A 16,890-nucleotide genomic window follows, 5' to 3' on the forward strand; every position below is an offset into this window, starting at 1 on the left:
TTCAGCTTGCTATTAATCAACTTTATTTTGGTACGCGAGATCCAGCTCTATTAATAGCAATGAAACAGAATAATTTGAAACATATATCTGTCAAATTCTAACATTTAACAAAGAGAAGCAAATTGAGGAAATCATAGAAGAACCAGAGAGACTGTTAGAGGCAGGATTTATTTGGAAAACTTAGTTTAATACTTACGAACTGCAAAATAGGTTAATACTTAAGGAGCAAATTGTTAAATAAGTGTATACTTCCTATCGTGACATATGGATGTCAAACCTAGACCTTAACCAAGGCAAGTATGAATCAACTAGCCACAACACAAAGAGCACTGGAAAGGGCAATGTTAGGTATACGGCTGCCAGATAGAAAGAGGAATGAACGACTGAGTAAGATCAAAAATCAAAGACGAGGATATCTCAACAAAAATTGCTAAACTCAAATGGGTTCGCAAGCTCTCCTACTAGACTAAAAGACAAACTTTGGAACTCAGCAGAAATGTAATATTTTAGTTACCATGTTTTGAGTGTTTTTAAGATTTAGTGTCTCCATAATAACTATTTTAAACTATCTGTCCTCTTGTCTGGTATCTCTTATTTGTATAAATGTATGTGAATGTATTATATAGACATTCTTGGATCTGCTGGATGACCTACTATTTTTTGACGAAGTGTCCCTAAAGCTGTATTTTATTTGTAAAACACATATCTTAATTAAAAAGTTCGAGAATTCAATCATAACTTGATAAAAAAAGATTAAAATAGAAAAAATACATAGACAAAAACAAATTGAATGTATTTTGTTCACAATGTATATCAACGGAAGGAGTTGTAGAGGTCTATGTCAAAAACGGACGATAGAGAACTGAGAAGAGAAAGGAGAAGAAAACAGGTTTACATTGTAATTATCAACAAGTACATCAAACAAAACTATAAAACCTGTTTTGATATTATTATCCAATAGTTTTAGACCAGGGCTGATCTGTGAAAAAACGGCTATATTTTTGGATGTGAGAGGTGGCATCCGGATTTTTGCAGATAAAGTTAGGCAACAACTTCAATAATAATAATTGACTTATGCTCCTTCTTAAATATGCCCAGAACACTAATAAAAAAATTAAAATATTTAAAAATTTTGAAAAACATCGATTTTTTTCTACTTTCTTAAAATCTACTAAAATGTTTTTTTCTACTACAAAAATAAAGATAATTGAATTTTGTATGATATACGACTGGTTAAAAATATCTTAAAATATCACCCTTTCTGCAATACAGCAATAAATACAAAATAAGGGGGCAAAATGAGCCTGTTGTTTTTCAATGTGTTTTAATCATTTTGGTGGCACTTAGAACCTTAGTAATTCGCTTAGAAAATTCTTATAAGATACTTAAACCGTCTACCAAATTTCATTAAAATCGACCTAATAGATTTTGCATAATAAAGTTGTAATCTAAATTTTTTAAAAACTTTCTGAACAAGAAGTAGAAAATTTAGAAGTTTGCTAATTTTTTTATATATAAAGAGGCGCTCTACCTATCTAATACACTTTACAGAATTAAACTCGGATTATTTAAGCGGCCTCAGCAATGTTTTAAAATTATAAACATTTTTTGGGCTTCTAAATAAATAGCTTTGTTTAACAATAAAAAAACTAATTTTTAGCAATGCAAATAATCAAAACCGGTATAATTTGACTTAAACTTTCAAATTAATGCTGTAAGCAGGATTGCTATTTTATTTTTTAATCAAAAGTTATTCGGTTCAAAAATTGCAATTTTTCGATTTTTTGACATTTCAACCGCGTTTATCTCGAAAACTATGCATCCTACACAAAAACTTGTAAGAACATTTTTTACTTAGATTTTCCCAAGAAATAGAACAAAATATTTTATTTTGCGAAAAATCGCTGTTATGTAATTTCTCAAGTTCTTTGTTTATAACAATCTTATCGATATCCGGATCAACTGTTACCCAAAAAATTCGTGTTCTATTGGTCAAAATACATAAAAAACACAGACACTTAGTAAAAGAACGTATTAAAAAAAAAAGAAATACCTGCCGAAAAATAAAAGCAATTTTGGTTCGTGGATGATTGAGCATACTTCCGCGTGGTTGAAACGGGTGTGCCCAGTTAAAGCTACGTACAAAATGGCTGAAAACGGTGTCGTTGCAGATGCGGTCGTAGCATTTGCGATCACGGCTATTATCGTTGCATTTGCGGTCATACAAAAATATGTTGATTTTATCGTTGCATGTGCGGTCATTGCCTAATAAACAAATCATATTTTTACCTTTTTCTACCACTATCTCATGAATAATTCTATAACCAAATTTTTGTAAGATTTAAGTAATATTTACCATAGACGTTGATAAGAGGAGAAAATGTTTACTAATAATTTTATTAAGGCAAAAAGTATTTTGATATAAAAAAACTTTCTTCTTTTGAGAATTTAGTGAGATTATGTGCACTAATTAAAAAAATGAAGATAGTTGATTTAATAAACCTTAGTGTCACATAAATAAAATATTAGCGAATTGTTGATTATTTCTATATAAATTGGTTACCTTACTGTTTGTGTCAAATGTTAAAAAGTATTAAAAACTTAAAAATGGGAGTTCTTTCCCTAAGATGCTTTCATGTCTTTTTATATTTAATGTGTATTAGTTAAGTACAAACATTTAAAAAAATCCTTCACATTTTGTCCAGGCTTGGGACTGGCTATGATGAACCATAGGCATGTTTAATTTTTTTTTTGTTTTTATCTTTTTTTTAGCTTTTTTATCTATTTTTTCTGTTTTTTTATCTTTGTTTTTTTTTGTCTTTTTTTTTATTTTAATGTTTGTTTTTAGTGAAATTTTCGAATATTTGCCACGAACACCAAAAATGATTTTATATCACAAGAGCGCTACAATAGTTCTGTTGCACTATTTATCCTATTATCCAGTTGAATATACATTTTCTTTCGTTTCTTATTTTCTAGGTTTAAGTCCATTCTATTTAATATGAAATCGAAATATTCTGCTTCTTTTCTTAAATTTTTTATGAGAATGTATATATTTGGATGAGGTTCTTTAACATTCTGTTTAACCGGTTGTTCCATCCTTCCACGGCATTATTTGTTCGGTGTCGGAGGCCATGGCAGTTCCACATATTCATGCTAATCACTGGATTTTCTAGCCATTCGTTAACGAAGTAATCATAAAATTTTGTCAAATTTTTATCTTCCGGAGAATCAGATTGAATAATTAGCCACCCGTCTTCTATTTGCTCCAAAGGTAAGTATGCCAATGCAGAACACATTCTTAAATGAAGTCTAACGTTATCGTCGGTAATGTATTGTGTTGTCAGTCCGATCGACTTAATGTTCCTCCAAAGCGACTGATTAAAATGGTAGTTGAACATCTGGGAAAACAGTGTTGAGAGCTTGAATAACAGCATCTTCAAAATCAAGCGTCACTGTTGTTGGTTTCCATCCGCCAAGTTTTTTTGTCAGTATTGTAAACAGCCTTCTATACGTTTTCATTTTTTTGTTTGGTAGAAGCGCATACAACACAGGGACAATTCTTGTTTCGTCGTCAGTGCTGCCCATATCAACATGCATGGTATATAAACTGTGTAAACATATTGTGTAAACTGTTTGGAGGAGCTCTTAAATATACCGTCGACAAAAAAATCTGTTTTTGATGCTAACGTTTCCTTTACTTTCGAAGTCGAAAAACACAAAATTCTTTCTCCTTCTTCAGTGTCGTCAAAACACAAAACACTCTGACCATCTTCTAATGTCAACATTTCAAGTGGGATATCTATTTCAATAGACGACGCTGGTTCTGGTCCGACACCAGTTTGTAAATGTCTTGAACGACAAAGTGTAGACTTACGTGAGGCATACAAAGGAATTTTACTTACAAAATCGAGTCCTTTTGTAAATAGTTTTTCGAACTCTTTCCTGTAAATGTCTGGGGTTGGAGTGTCTTCTTCTCGAGCTCTCTTTTTTGAAATGTACGTAGCCTTTTTTACTTCTAAGAGAGCTACATCGGGGACACCACAAGTGTGTTGGTTGACTTCGAGTAGTTCCGTCAGTTTTGTCTTCATCCTCCCTTTACAGTTGTGGTGATGGTCTTTTACACATACCCAAGTTACAACATCTTCCTTATTCTTCCTATATTTTCGATACTGATATCCAGCGTGAAGAGCAGAAGGTTTTCCCTTGGTGGTTTCAATCACTTCAAAATTTTCCATTATTAAATGTTGTTACTGTTATTATTAATATATTGTTGTTATTAATATACAAATAATATGCATTTGTTTTTATGTTTAGATTTTGGTAATTCTTCCCCAACCTTTTTAATTAGGCAAATACAAACTTTCCAAAAATCCGAATGAGGGGATTATTGTGGTTTAGTCATTACTGTTTTCATTACCTATTGTTCGAAATATAGATAAGCGGAATAAAATATTTCAATAGGGTCGACCGGGCCTGCTAATAACTCGGGTGGTTACTAATTTACGACCTTCTTACATTTCTAGCTTTTAAGTAAAATGTCTGATCGCAAGTGCAACGTTACCTGCCAAAATATTTTGGATTGACCGCATTTGCAACGATAATTACCTTGACCGCATATGCAACGACCGCATCTGGACCTATTTCCTGAAAACGAGTATAGTGTGGACGAAAAGACAAAAGAAAAAGAGAAGATGAACCGGAAAATGAGGCAGACGATAGTAGAAGTAAAAAAATACATCGGTCGCCTGGGAATGATAGGCAACTAGAAAAAATATTGGAGAGCCTAAATATTATCACAATGGAAATAAGGGAACTATGAGAAGAGCAAAAAGAGTAGAGAATGGAAAAGGATAAAAGACGAAATAATATAATACTGCAGGGAGTAGAAATGGATACCTACGATCAAAATATAACAAAAGATAACGTCCAAGATTTTTTATGCAATGCACTAAAAGTTGAGACAAAAATAAAAAGCGGCAGAAAAATTGGAAGTAAATCCTGCTTGATAGAGCTCGAAAATGCAACGGACGAAGAAGAAATTATGAAAAATAAAGGCAAATTGAGAGACATAAATGGAAAAGAAATATACATTAATGATGACAAGGACAAAAATGAACGGATGATACAGGGTAAAATCAGAACGAAGGCAAAAGAAGCTAAATTGGAAGGAAAAAACGTCAAGGTAGGATTTCAAAAAATAAAAGTAAATGAGGAGGTATGGACATGGAATAAACATCAGCAACAACTCGTAAAAATAGAAAACCAAAACAGAAACGAAAAAAACTAAACGACGTAAATGAAACGGTAGCAACAACGGCAATGGACAAGGAGACGATTGGGATTAAAAACAAGAAAATGAAAACTAGTTTGGAAACATGGAACGTAAGAGGCATTTATGAAACGGGAAAACTTAAAGAATTAATTAGAGAAACAAAAAGATATGAAATAGATATATTAGCTTTACAAGAAACAAAACAATTAGACACAGAAATAGTAGAAATAGAGGATATAGTATTTTTAAAAGTGGGGGGAATAACAGATTGCTAGGAACAGGCTTTATCATACAGAAAAGATGGAAAACCAGAGTGATGAATTTCAAGCTGATATCAGATAGAATGTGCACAATCAGGTTAAAAGGGAATCAACGAAACCTAAGCATAATAAATGTACATGCACCAATAGAAGACGCCACCGAAGAAGACAAAGATGCATACTATGAGCAACTAGAGAGAGAATATGACAGATTACCAGCCTTTGATATCAAAATAGTAATGGGAGACTGCAATGCTAAAGTGGGAAAAGAGGATATATATGAAAATATAACAGGAAAATACAGTATACCGGTCAAAGAATTATAGTTTTTGCAACAGAAAGACAAATGGTAATAAAAAGCACATACCAACGCAGAAAATATATACATAAAGGAACGTGAATTTCCCCTGACAGAGGAGAAGCACGCCCATAATATATTAAATATAAAAAGTATGAGAGGAGCGGAATGTGACTCAGATCACTTTTTGGTAAGAGCAGGCTTTAGAATAAATTCTAATATAAAGAAAGACAATCAAAGGGACGCAGAAGAAGTACGAACAACAAATAACCAGCAGACTAAACGAAGAACCAGAAACACTAGACCGGGAAGAAAAGTGGGAAAGCATAAAAGAAACAGTTTTAAACACCAGTAAAGAAATATTAATTAAAGGTAATAGAAAACAAAAAGCAAAAGAATGGTATGGTGAGGAATGTCAAACAATAGCAGAAGAAATTAGAAAAATAAGAATAAAAAACTTCAGAAATAATAGTGACATTAGCTCACAAGAATATAGAGAATTGAGGAGAATTATGAAAAGAACATGCAGAAATAAAAAAAGAAAATACAACGAAGAAAAACTCAAAATGAGAGAAAAAATTCCAAAAAAAGGAAATAAGATCCTTTTACCAGGAAACAAGAAAAATGGAAAGGGAATATCAGAAACATAACCCATATATGAAAAATGAGGAAGGAATATTAATAAATTAACATGGGGAAATAATGAGAAAATGGCAAACTTATTTTACACAACTTTTAAACAAAAACGAAGAAGAAAGGGAAACAATCCAGGAAATTCAAGATGACCATATATTAATAGAAAGTCCTACGAGGGAAGAAATAGAAAATAAAATAAGAGGGCTAAAAAACAATAAAAGCCCAGGAATAACGGAAATATCGGTGGAAATGATAAAGGCAGGAGGAAAAAGACTACACAAGGAGATACATAGCCTGATAAAAAGTATATGGGAAACAGAAAGAATGCCAGAAGAATGGACCAGGGCAAGGATATGCCCCATGCATAAAAAAGGTGACAAAATGAGATGTGAAAATTATAGAGGTATCGCGTTGCTAGAAGTTGTGTACAAAATATTGACAAACATCTTAAGAAAAAAGCTGAATCAATACACGGAAAAGATATTGGGCGAATATCAGGAAGGATTCAGAAGTAATAGGTCGACGACAGACCAAATATTTGCGTTAAAAGAAATCCAAACTACGTGCTACGAACATAAAATAGCAGTATACGTCCTGTTCGTCGACTTTAAACAGGCCTATGATACGGTAAAGCGGCAACACATGTATGCACCAATGAAAGAAATGGGCCTACCAAGTAAAATCGTCAGGATGGTAAAGATGACTATGGATAACTCCACAAACTAAATAGCATGGAAAGGACATAAATCAAATAATTTTGAAACAAAGGAAGGATTAAGACAAGGAGACCCACTATCAACGACTCTTTTTAATGTAATAGTGGAAGGAATAATCAGGAAAAGTAAAATAAGCACACAGGAAACGATTTTTAAAAATGGCCACCAATGTGGCCATTCGCAGATGATCTAACATTATTATCGACAAGTAAGAAAGAGCTAACAAAATTAATGAGCAATATAATAAAAGAAGCCAAAACTTTTGGTCTTCTCATGAATAAGGAAAAGACAAAATACGTGATAATGGGAGAAATAGGTAAAGAAAAGAAGACAATTTCACATTGGAGATAGAAGGAGAAAATGTATGCGCATTTAAAAGAGTTTTAGAATTTACAAACCTGGGTGTAAAAGTAGACGAAAAGGGACATGGGGAAGGGGAAATAAAAGCAAGAATAGCAAAAGCAAACAAAAAGTATGGAGCATTGCGTCCATTAATGAAATCCAAAGATGTCTCAAGAAAAACAAAAATAAGAATCTACAAAACAGTTATCAGACCTACAGCTACATATTTATGCATTGAAACATGGGTGCTTAAAAAATCAGAAATAGACCTTTTAGAAAGATGGGAGAGGAAAATACAACGAGCAATATATGGAGGCGTGAAAATAGACGGTCAATGGAGAAGAAGAAATAATAAGGAACTTGAAGAACTATATGTATAATGAACCAAAAATAACGACGGCAACCAAAGCACAGAGAATCCGATACTTAGGACACATCGAAAGAATGGGAAAGGCGAGAATGCCAAAAATGGTTCTATTACGTAAGCCAATACAAAAAAGAAAAATAGGAAGACCAAGAAGGAGATGGAAGGACAGCGTATATGAATACTTAATTAAAAAAAAAATAATACTGTAAACTGGAAAGAAAAAGCTTTGGACAGAAAACAATGGAAGGAAGTGGTGAAGAAATGTATGGAAAGATTTTAATGTTAAGTGTAGTATTAAGTGGTTTATACAAACAAATGTAATATTGTATATATTATAGTAGTATAGGATATAACATTATATCCTAGCATATTATAATAGCATTATTATATAGGATATAGATGTATATACCTAATATGTAATAGTAATTGTAAGGAAAAATTAAATCTTTCAGCCCTAGGCCTTCACGGCCTGTTGAGCTTAATAAATAAATATTTGGTATTTATTGCTATTTTGCAGCAATGGTAATAATTTAAGACATTTTTAACCAGTCGTATATCATACAAAATGTAATTTTCTTTATTTTATTTCCCTACGACGTTGTTCCAAAATAAATCGTTTTAAAGTTATAATCAAAGAAAAATAGAAAAAACTCGATATTTTTCGAAATTTTTAAATATTTTAATTTTTTTATTAATGTTCCGAGAGTATTTGAGAAGAAGCATAAGTCAATTATAATTACTGAAGTTGTCACCTAACTTTATCTGCAAAAATCGGAATCTCACATCCACCTCAAAACAGATCCACCTGGTCTATTTGTTATTAAATAATAAATTTATTTAAGATGATCGATCGAAATCTACGTCAATAAATTAATATTTATCATTGATTATTTTCTATTGAGGATATTTTTTAAATATAGTTTTGATTTTCAGTTATACTACAATAATTGGACCACCGATAGTCTTCAGCTCTTAAAACTGCCTGGCTGTGAAGAGTTTTGCCCATTAGATAAATTTGAGAGTATCTTCGAAGAATATCTACCATCGTCAACGGATCTTTGTTATAATGTATAATTAATTTATTATAAAATTGTTGTTATGTTTGTTTCTCTTGTATACATAAAAAGTGTAAAATAAACAAAATAACATTCAATATTGTAATTATTTACTATTTTCCTGATTTTTAATACTTATTTATCAAAATGTGTATTCAATATCGACTTAATTTTGTAATCTACCTGACTAAATTTATATTCTGGCAACGCCGCTATAGTTCACGTGTCTGACAGTCACTCAAAGCTCGACGTCAGTCATTCGCCAGTATTGTCCTCCTCATTGCTTCAGCCCTTTTCAGGGCATGGTGAGACTCTATGCTGTCTCCATTGGCTGCGTTTCTTTTCCAGATGAGAGTCTTCATTTGGTCTGCTTATCGTGTTGAAGATCTTCTTTTAGATCTTCGGATTTCCACTTTTCCTTCTACTACTGAAAGTTGCATAGTCTCCCATCTTCCGGCTATGTGGCCGAAGTAATTTTATTAAGCCATTGTCTTCTCAGTATGTACATCATCATCATCATCATTTAGTCCTCTGCTGGACGATGATGATGATTCCCAAAGTTAAACATAATTTATTCCAGTTCTGTCGATTTTCTGCAGCCAATTCCCAGCACTTCTTTTTAAGTAGTCTATCCATCGTGTATGTGGTCTACCTCCACTTCTTTTGTCTGCTCGTAGTCTCGACGCTGTAATTTTTTGGGTACATCGGCCGTTATTCGCTTCAGCCATGCTGTGCACTCTATGACATCTGTGACGCATATCCTTTTTCTTATTTCTCATTTCTAACTCTGTCTCTGGGAGTTAGTCCAAGTAATGACCCTTCCATTCGCCTTTGGAGATCTTTGAGATTGTTGCTGTGGCCTGCGTTAAGGAAAGTGATTCGGCGTCGAAAGTTATAACTGAAAGCACCACGATTCGAAGTGATTCTTCTTTGCAGTTCAGCAGTTTGCTAATACTATTTTGTTGCAGTCGACTTTTGGATTTTCGCTTGTTACCAGATTTGTCTTTAGCTTGCTACCAAATATAATGAGTCTTTTTAAAATTTATGTTCAAACCAACTAAAGGCACTACTCTGTCGAAAGATGTTCTGCAAATGTCTCGGACTTCTCTGTGCCTGTACTTGCCCATTTACCTTTGGCATTATTTCAAGTAGGTATGGCCTCTTGCACTCATTTTACTTTTCTCGCCGCCCGCTATGAAGAATAGTTTGCGTCTTTGAACAACGTCAAATTTTCCAAATTAGTTTCGATCACCCTATTTTGTTCTTCCTATCACAGAATTTTAAGTCTTCTGGTAATAGGTTTAGGTATAGGTTTGCTTTGAAAATAGGTGCGTGTGTGTTTTGCCTCTTTCTGCCACGTTTTCTTTTCTATTCAATCCAGTGGCGGATCTAGACATTGTCCTTTTGGGTTGAGTTTCAATGAAACACCAACAAAAGACATAAAAAAGATAAACCCAAACTACATAAAAAACATAAAAATTAACTTATATGTATTAAGGTTTCTTAATTTTCCTGACTACTGGGTTTATTGAGTTGAATTTTTCAGTCTGTAGTTTAGTTTTCGTGTCAGGGAATATATTTTTATCTATAAACAATTTTTTTCTTAATTACAGACCTTGTAAAAGAGGGGAGTTATTTTCCCCATTTTCTCTCCCCGTAGGCATCTAACCATTCCGTATATGTATTTGGCACCTAGGACATTTCTCTTGGTTTTTGCAGCACGCGGTCATATTTCAACCAATAGACAGCGAGATGCTAAACGCGTATATGGAATGTTATTCGGTGCGGAATTAATATACAGAATGTTAAATATTCGTAGACCGAAAAAGACAACTTTTTATTAGAGTCAGTTAAAATGAGATAGACTAAAATACTTGTTAATATATTATTAAATAAAAATAAAACAATTATAGTATTTGGAATCTTATTTGGTGCGAAATTCGTATGCGGAATGTTAAATATTCGTAGACTAAAAAATATGACTTTTTCTTAAGTCAGTTAAAGAAGACTGATTTTAAAATATTTTGTTAATGTATTATTAAAGAAAATAAAACAATTATTACCTATATTGTGGAATGTTATTTGGTGCGAAATTCATAAATGAAATGGTATAGATGTGAGAGACATTATTTCTTCATTTGACTAAGGTTTCGCTTTTGCAGAATTTTTAATGACTTGCACGTGTTGTTTAGTATGTTTAGATATGTTTAAGCTATTCAATTCTGTTGAAGTTTAGGGCTGTGTGGTTCCAGACGAAAATAGTGGTCTTTTTTTATTTACGAACATTTAACATTCCGTATATGAATTTCCCACTAAATAACATTCCATATGCTATAATTGTTTTATTTTTATTTATTAATACATGAACAAAATATTTTAAAATCAGTCTTCTTTAACTGACTTTAATAAAAATTCGTCTTTTTTGGTCTACGAATATTTAACATTCCGCATATAAATTTCGCACCAAATAACATTCCATATACTATAATTGTTTTATTTTCAACGAAAACATTTCGTTTATAAATTCGCAAAAGTGTGTATGTGTTATTGCGTTGCCGCTCCTGCCATACTCAGATCAGATTTATCTATGGATTCTTATGTAGTTTTTTCTTCTGAATCCAAATCTGAAAACGGCATTTCGATATTTCTAACCGTCTTCGAGATAATCGACCTCAAAAGTCTAAAATGTGACGTCAAAATCGTTTTGTTTTCTTCCGACACACTACACGTCCAGCTGAAATCATTGCTATTAAGAAGGCTAGTTTTTTAATCTCGATTTGTTAAGCAAATCATAGGTTATTTACATTTGAATTTGACACTTCGTGAATGTCAAACTAAATTTTAAATTAAGTATTAATAAATCATCAATGACATTTGATAGAGAATTTAATTAGAATTTGATAGAGAATAAAATAAATAAGATGTTAAAAAATACAATTTGAGTAAATTTTAAAAGCAATAATTTATTAACAGCTTTAAAAGGATATATACGAGTATACGGCCTCCCCTATGAAATTAAAATATAGTCGGTTCGCTAAACTCGACACAACTGGCTAGTGATTTTAGTAGGTAATTTTTTTGTTTTTTGCGAATTTTGCCATAATTGGCAAAATTATTATTTATTTAATACTTATTAACTAATCAGTAATCATTTTTTAGCCAAATTGGCAAAATTATTGACTAAAATCACTAGCCAGTTGTGTCTGAGTTTAGCGAACCGACAGTATATGAAATAATATTGTTTGGTATAAAAAACTATGGTCTGATATGTGCAATTACATCCTTCTAATAATAATGGAAAAAAAAATTTGAATATTTTTCTCAAATTATGGATACCAACAACATTTTAATTTATAACTCTTTTATTTTTAATTTGACGAAGAAAAGTTATTCTTCATAAAAACTCTTCATGTTCTAAGATTTCCCAGCAAACAGGTTTGAGCCCAGTTAAGTGATGAATACGTTAAATTTACGGCAAATTTCAACAAATACGTAACTCGGTGATTTATGACGGGATAAAAACGTATTTCAGTGCCAAATCATTCACCTATATATTAGTGCTTTCTTTATACATGTTTGACATTAGAATAATATAAAATCATACTGACGAATATAGTACATGTGTTTTATAATAGGTGTGAATGTCGGTTACATCGCAAAGGTATGTTTATTTCACGTAATATTCACGAAACAGAAATAATTTCCTTTGGCTAAATTTTGAGAAATATTTTGGAAAACAAAATTTTACAACGGTGTTTTTTAAATACGTATCGCTTGAATTTTACTCACTGTATTTTATGGACTTGGAAAAATTAGATGTAGGTATTTCAGGCAAAAGAAATGTAAATAACACCAATATTTAAACAAAAAGTTTATGATTTCGCTTTTAAAATCAGTTAGCATAACTATTTCAATCCAACCTTGATTTGAAGCTATTTTTTCTATTTTTTTCTTTAAAAATATCACAGGAGCTAAAATGATGTTGAGTCTAATTTTCAAATCGCGCGCGGTGATAACGTACTGCCAAGCCATTCTCCTCCTTTAAATACTATCACGTGACCACGGTATGATAAAATATAATGGTCATACGTGACTAAATAGTTGGTTCGAAAACTAAATTAATCGAGTTATCGAATAATAGATACGTTTAGATAGGATTATTTTTTATATTATTCTGGTATTGAAATAGATTTTTAGTAAGACCAATTATTTAATAGTAGAAGAAATTTAAAAACAAAAAGAAAATACGTAATACTAATTTAAAGTAAGTAGAATAGTTTAACAGTAATTTAAAAATAATCGATTTATATAATCGATGATCATATAACCTCTAATATCAGCTTCTCACATTTCTCACAACAAAAAGTGAAACATGAAGAGCTTTATTTCCCTCGTTTTATTTTAGGCGGGTTTATTTATAATAATGTCTTTCGTATTAACGTTTACCTCACTGCTCGAGGGTTGGTGTCGGTGATGCAATTAGAAAAAACAAGAAAGTGTCCTCCTCGAAATAAAAAGTGACTTGTGTTGTGTTTTGTGTTGGCAAATTTTTTAAAGTGTCTTTAGGTCGGTACCATTTTTGGTTCATTATCTTGTATAATAATTAAACAAGACAAATGTTTTAAAGTCTCTAAATTTTACTAAATAAATATACATTGTTAATACTTTATATGCTTGTTTTATTTATATCATATGATGATAATAATTACGTGATTCATAAGTTAATTAAGGTCGAATTATTTACGTGAACCGAGGACGTATCTTTCATGTGAATACTAATATATACATTCCCTAAAAGATACGTTAATCAACACGTATTTGTAACGTGAATTTCCCGAAACATTTTATTGCTATTTAAGGTAAATAACACGTCTATTGAAGACGAGTTATTCACGTAATTTAAAGACGTATTTTCAATGTGACATTCCAACCAAATTTTCACGTAAAATTCACGTAAGCAATTTACGTATACTGCCGTCCTTAGGAAAAACGCCGTATCTGCAGAGCGATCGCATTTGAGTCAAATCGGTTTTTGTTTAAATGTCTAGCCGTTGAAAACTATTTAGAATTTTTTTTGTTTTCTACTTTATATACATAATAAATATCATAGAATTCATATTTATACATAAGATTGGCAAAATATATTTTATTTACTCTAAAAACTCATGTTACTGCGTTCTTTCTAAGTATACTACATAAAAATTAACTTCTTCCTCCTTAGTAAGAATGCAGTACTGCGTTTGTGCTAAGCATTTTCTTATTTTATAATACAGTAGGCTCTCTCTATAACGAACACGGTTATTACGAGGTTTCGCTTATAACGAGGTACACTAGATGTCCCATAAAATTCCTATTGAACATTTCTATAACGAGGAAAAATGAAATCGTAAAATATGCATCTTTATTATTCTTTACCTATTTTTAGCGCTGTAATGGCTATAAGTAAATAGCCCAACTACCTACCTGTATACATAAATTCCCAACATCTGTGCGGTTCTCCAGGGTAGTACTTAATTAATACTCCGTGGCGTTACAACCCTTCCTGGGTTGTAACGACTCGACAACATGCCTCCACTGTTTTCTGTTGAGGCCGACTCCACTGAAGATATCGAGGGTAGTGCTTTAATAAAAATCCACGCCTACCTATAATAAAGTTCTTCCTGTTCTGTTTATTTATTGGCCGATACTGAATATTGTAAAAAAAATTATAATTTATGATGGCGAGGCCCTATTTTCGAAGAAACAATATTTAGCAACTTATATTGCTCCGAATGGCATCATTATAATAGAAAGTTAATATTTTAGACAACGATATAGGTATGTATGCACAATATAATATTGTTGTCTGATATAACGAGATCCGCGTATAACGAGGTAATTAGTCTGCCATTTCAGTTCTCGTTATAGAGGGAGTCTACTATAATAAATACAATATAACGATGAAAAAGGAGAATAAAAAACATTTTTTATAAAAGTGTGTCATGAAAATGAATAAAAAAAGTGTTGGAAATAATTTTGGAATTAATAAGTTTGCCGCTAATGGGCGTTTCTTGAATTTTAAAATTAAAAACATTCCAGAAACGATTAACATTTACGATCTAGTTTATTTTTAATTATTAACTATTATACATTGATTTAACTATGTACTTTTATAACACATTTTTTATTTGGAAATTCTACGACGTACGGCGATCAAAATACTTCGTACCAAAATTCCTATTTCGAACAAACTTTATAAAATTTGCACTGTTTAAAATGCCTGATGTAACGTAATAATACAATGTCGCATACAATGTCGCAATGTTCATACACATAGGAAACTCCGCTATACCTCACATTATTTCTTGATTACCAACAACTCAAGCATATGTGTTTAGATTTTCTATTGATAAAGAAAAAATAGCTTTTTGCAGTATTAACTTTGTTCTATTTTCTTTTGACATATTTAAAAAATTATATCAAACAACCGTTCACGTTGAAAAATGGCAACAAACTAACCTTATTAAAAATTTTACACATGCTGTAAAAATCTGTCAAATGCTTAGGCAGAACGCCGCATCTAGTGCCTGCTTAGGATAAACGCGGCTAGTGACCTTTAAATATGGCGTTTTTTCTAAGTATTTTTCAGATGACGCATTTATTCTAAGTATCCATGAACATTTTTGCAGATACGGCATAAAATGCGTTGTGTTTAATGTATTTTGGCTTAACTTACGTCATTTTTAGTAAGCAAATAAGATAGATATGCACATTTGGGTTAGAAAAATGTATAAATCTAATTTTTTCAGATTTTTGCAGATACGGCGTTTTCGCTAAGCACGGCAGTATATTGTGACACGGCAGTGACAAATGTACCCAAAATCCACGTAATTAACACGTCGGTCTGTTTGCTGGGTTATGATGCAACCATCAAATCTAAAATTTTATTAATTATATACGAGGTATTAAAAAAATATGAATTTCGATCAAGAGTAAACTACCTTTACAGTTCATATCATTTAAATTAGAATTATATAATTGCACATTAGAACATAATTATTAATTCTAACCTACTTTTCATAATAGCAATTTTCCATATTATGAATTCTTCTTCTTCTTCTCCTCCTTCTTCTTCTTCTTCTTCTTTTTTTATATAGGCACTCCTGCCTGTTTTTCTTCAACGGTGTCTTTCATTCTGCCCCTAAGTTGTCATTCCATCTTTTCCTTGGGCGTCCTATACTTCTGCTGCCTAAAGGTGACTTGTCCCTGGCTATTCTTACTATCCTTGATTCAGACATCCTGCTTATGTGCTCATTCCACTCTTCTTGTCTGTTCTTTACCCAGGTATTTATATTTTCTACCCCACATATGCGTCTGATTTCCTCACTTCTTACCCTATCCTGTAGTCCTTTTCAAGATCCTTCTTAAGATCTTCATTTCGTTGGTTTTCATTCATATTATGAATTAAAATACGTAAATAAACAAAGTTTTCGTTATGATAATGTTCGCATTTTCAGCTTGTTATATAATAATATATTAACAAGTATTTTAAAATCAATCTCCTTTTAACTGACTAATTAAAAAGTAGTCTTTTTCCGTCTACGAATATTTAACATTTCCATATACCTATGAATTTCGCACCGAATAACATTCCGTATACGAGTTTGGCACCTCACCACCTATTGGTTGAAATATGGCCGCGTGCCACAAGGAACCAATAGAAAACTCCTAGGTGCCAAATACATATACGGAATGTTTAGATGCTCCCCGTAGATCGGCAATTGTTCTGTTAGTGGGCTTTGGAATATGTTTGTTTGGTTATTGGTTAGGACTGGAGGCTTATTTCTGAGTATGACTTTGTAGTCTAAGCCAATTAAAATGGGAGAATGGCCTGACGAAAGGTCCCAACATGATTCTATTGCTAAGTAGTCAAGAGAGGTGAGAGATACCTTTAATCACACA

At 31.9% G+C, this 16,890-nt stretch overlaps 1 protein-coding gene across 1 annotated transcript in view; it reads left to right on the plus strand.

The window, feature by feature from the left end:
- Nucleotides 1-9,047, plus strand: part of LOC114340825 (venom acid phosphatase Acph-1) — an 87,666-nt gene extending 78,619 nt beyond the window's left edge. The window contains exon 6 of the mRNA XM_028291604.2: nt 8,828-9,047. Coding sequence (XP_028147405.1) covers nt 8,828-8,968 — 141 coding nt within the window. The 3' untranslated portion in view covers nt 8,969-9,047. The remainder of the gene's footprint in view (nt 1-8,827) is intronic.
- The last annotated feature ends 7,843 nt before the right edge of the window (nt 9,048-16,890 follow it).

The sequence above is a fragment of the Diabrotica virgifera genome, chromosome 9 (assembly GCF_917563875.1).
Source record: "Diabrotica virgifera virgifera chromosome 9, PGI_DIABVI_V3a".
NCBI lineage: Eukaryota > Metazoa > Arthropoda > Insecta > Coleoptera > Chrysomelidae > Diabrotica > Diabrotica virgifera.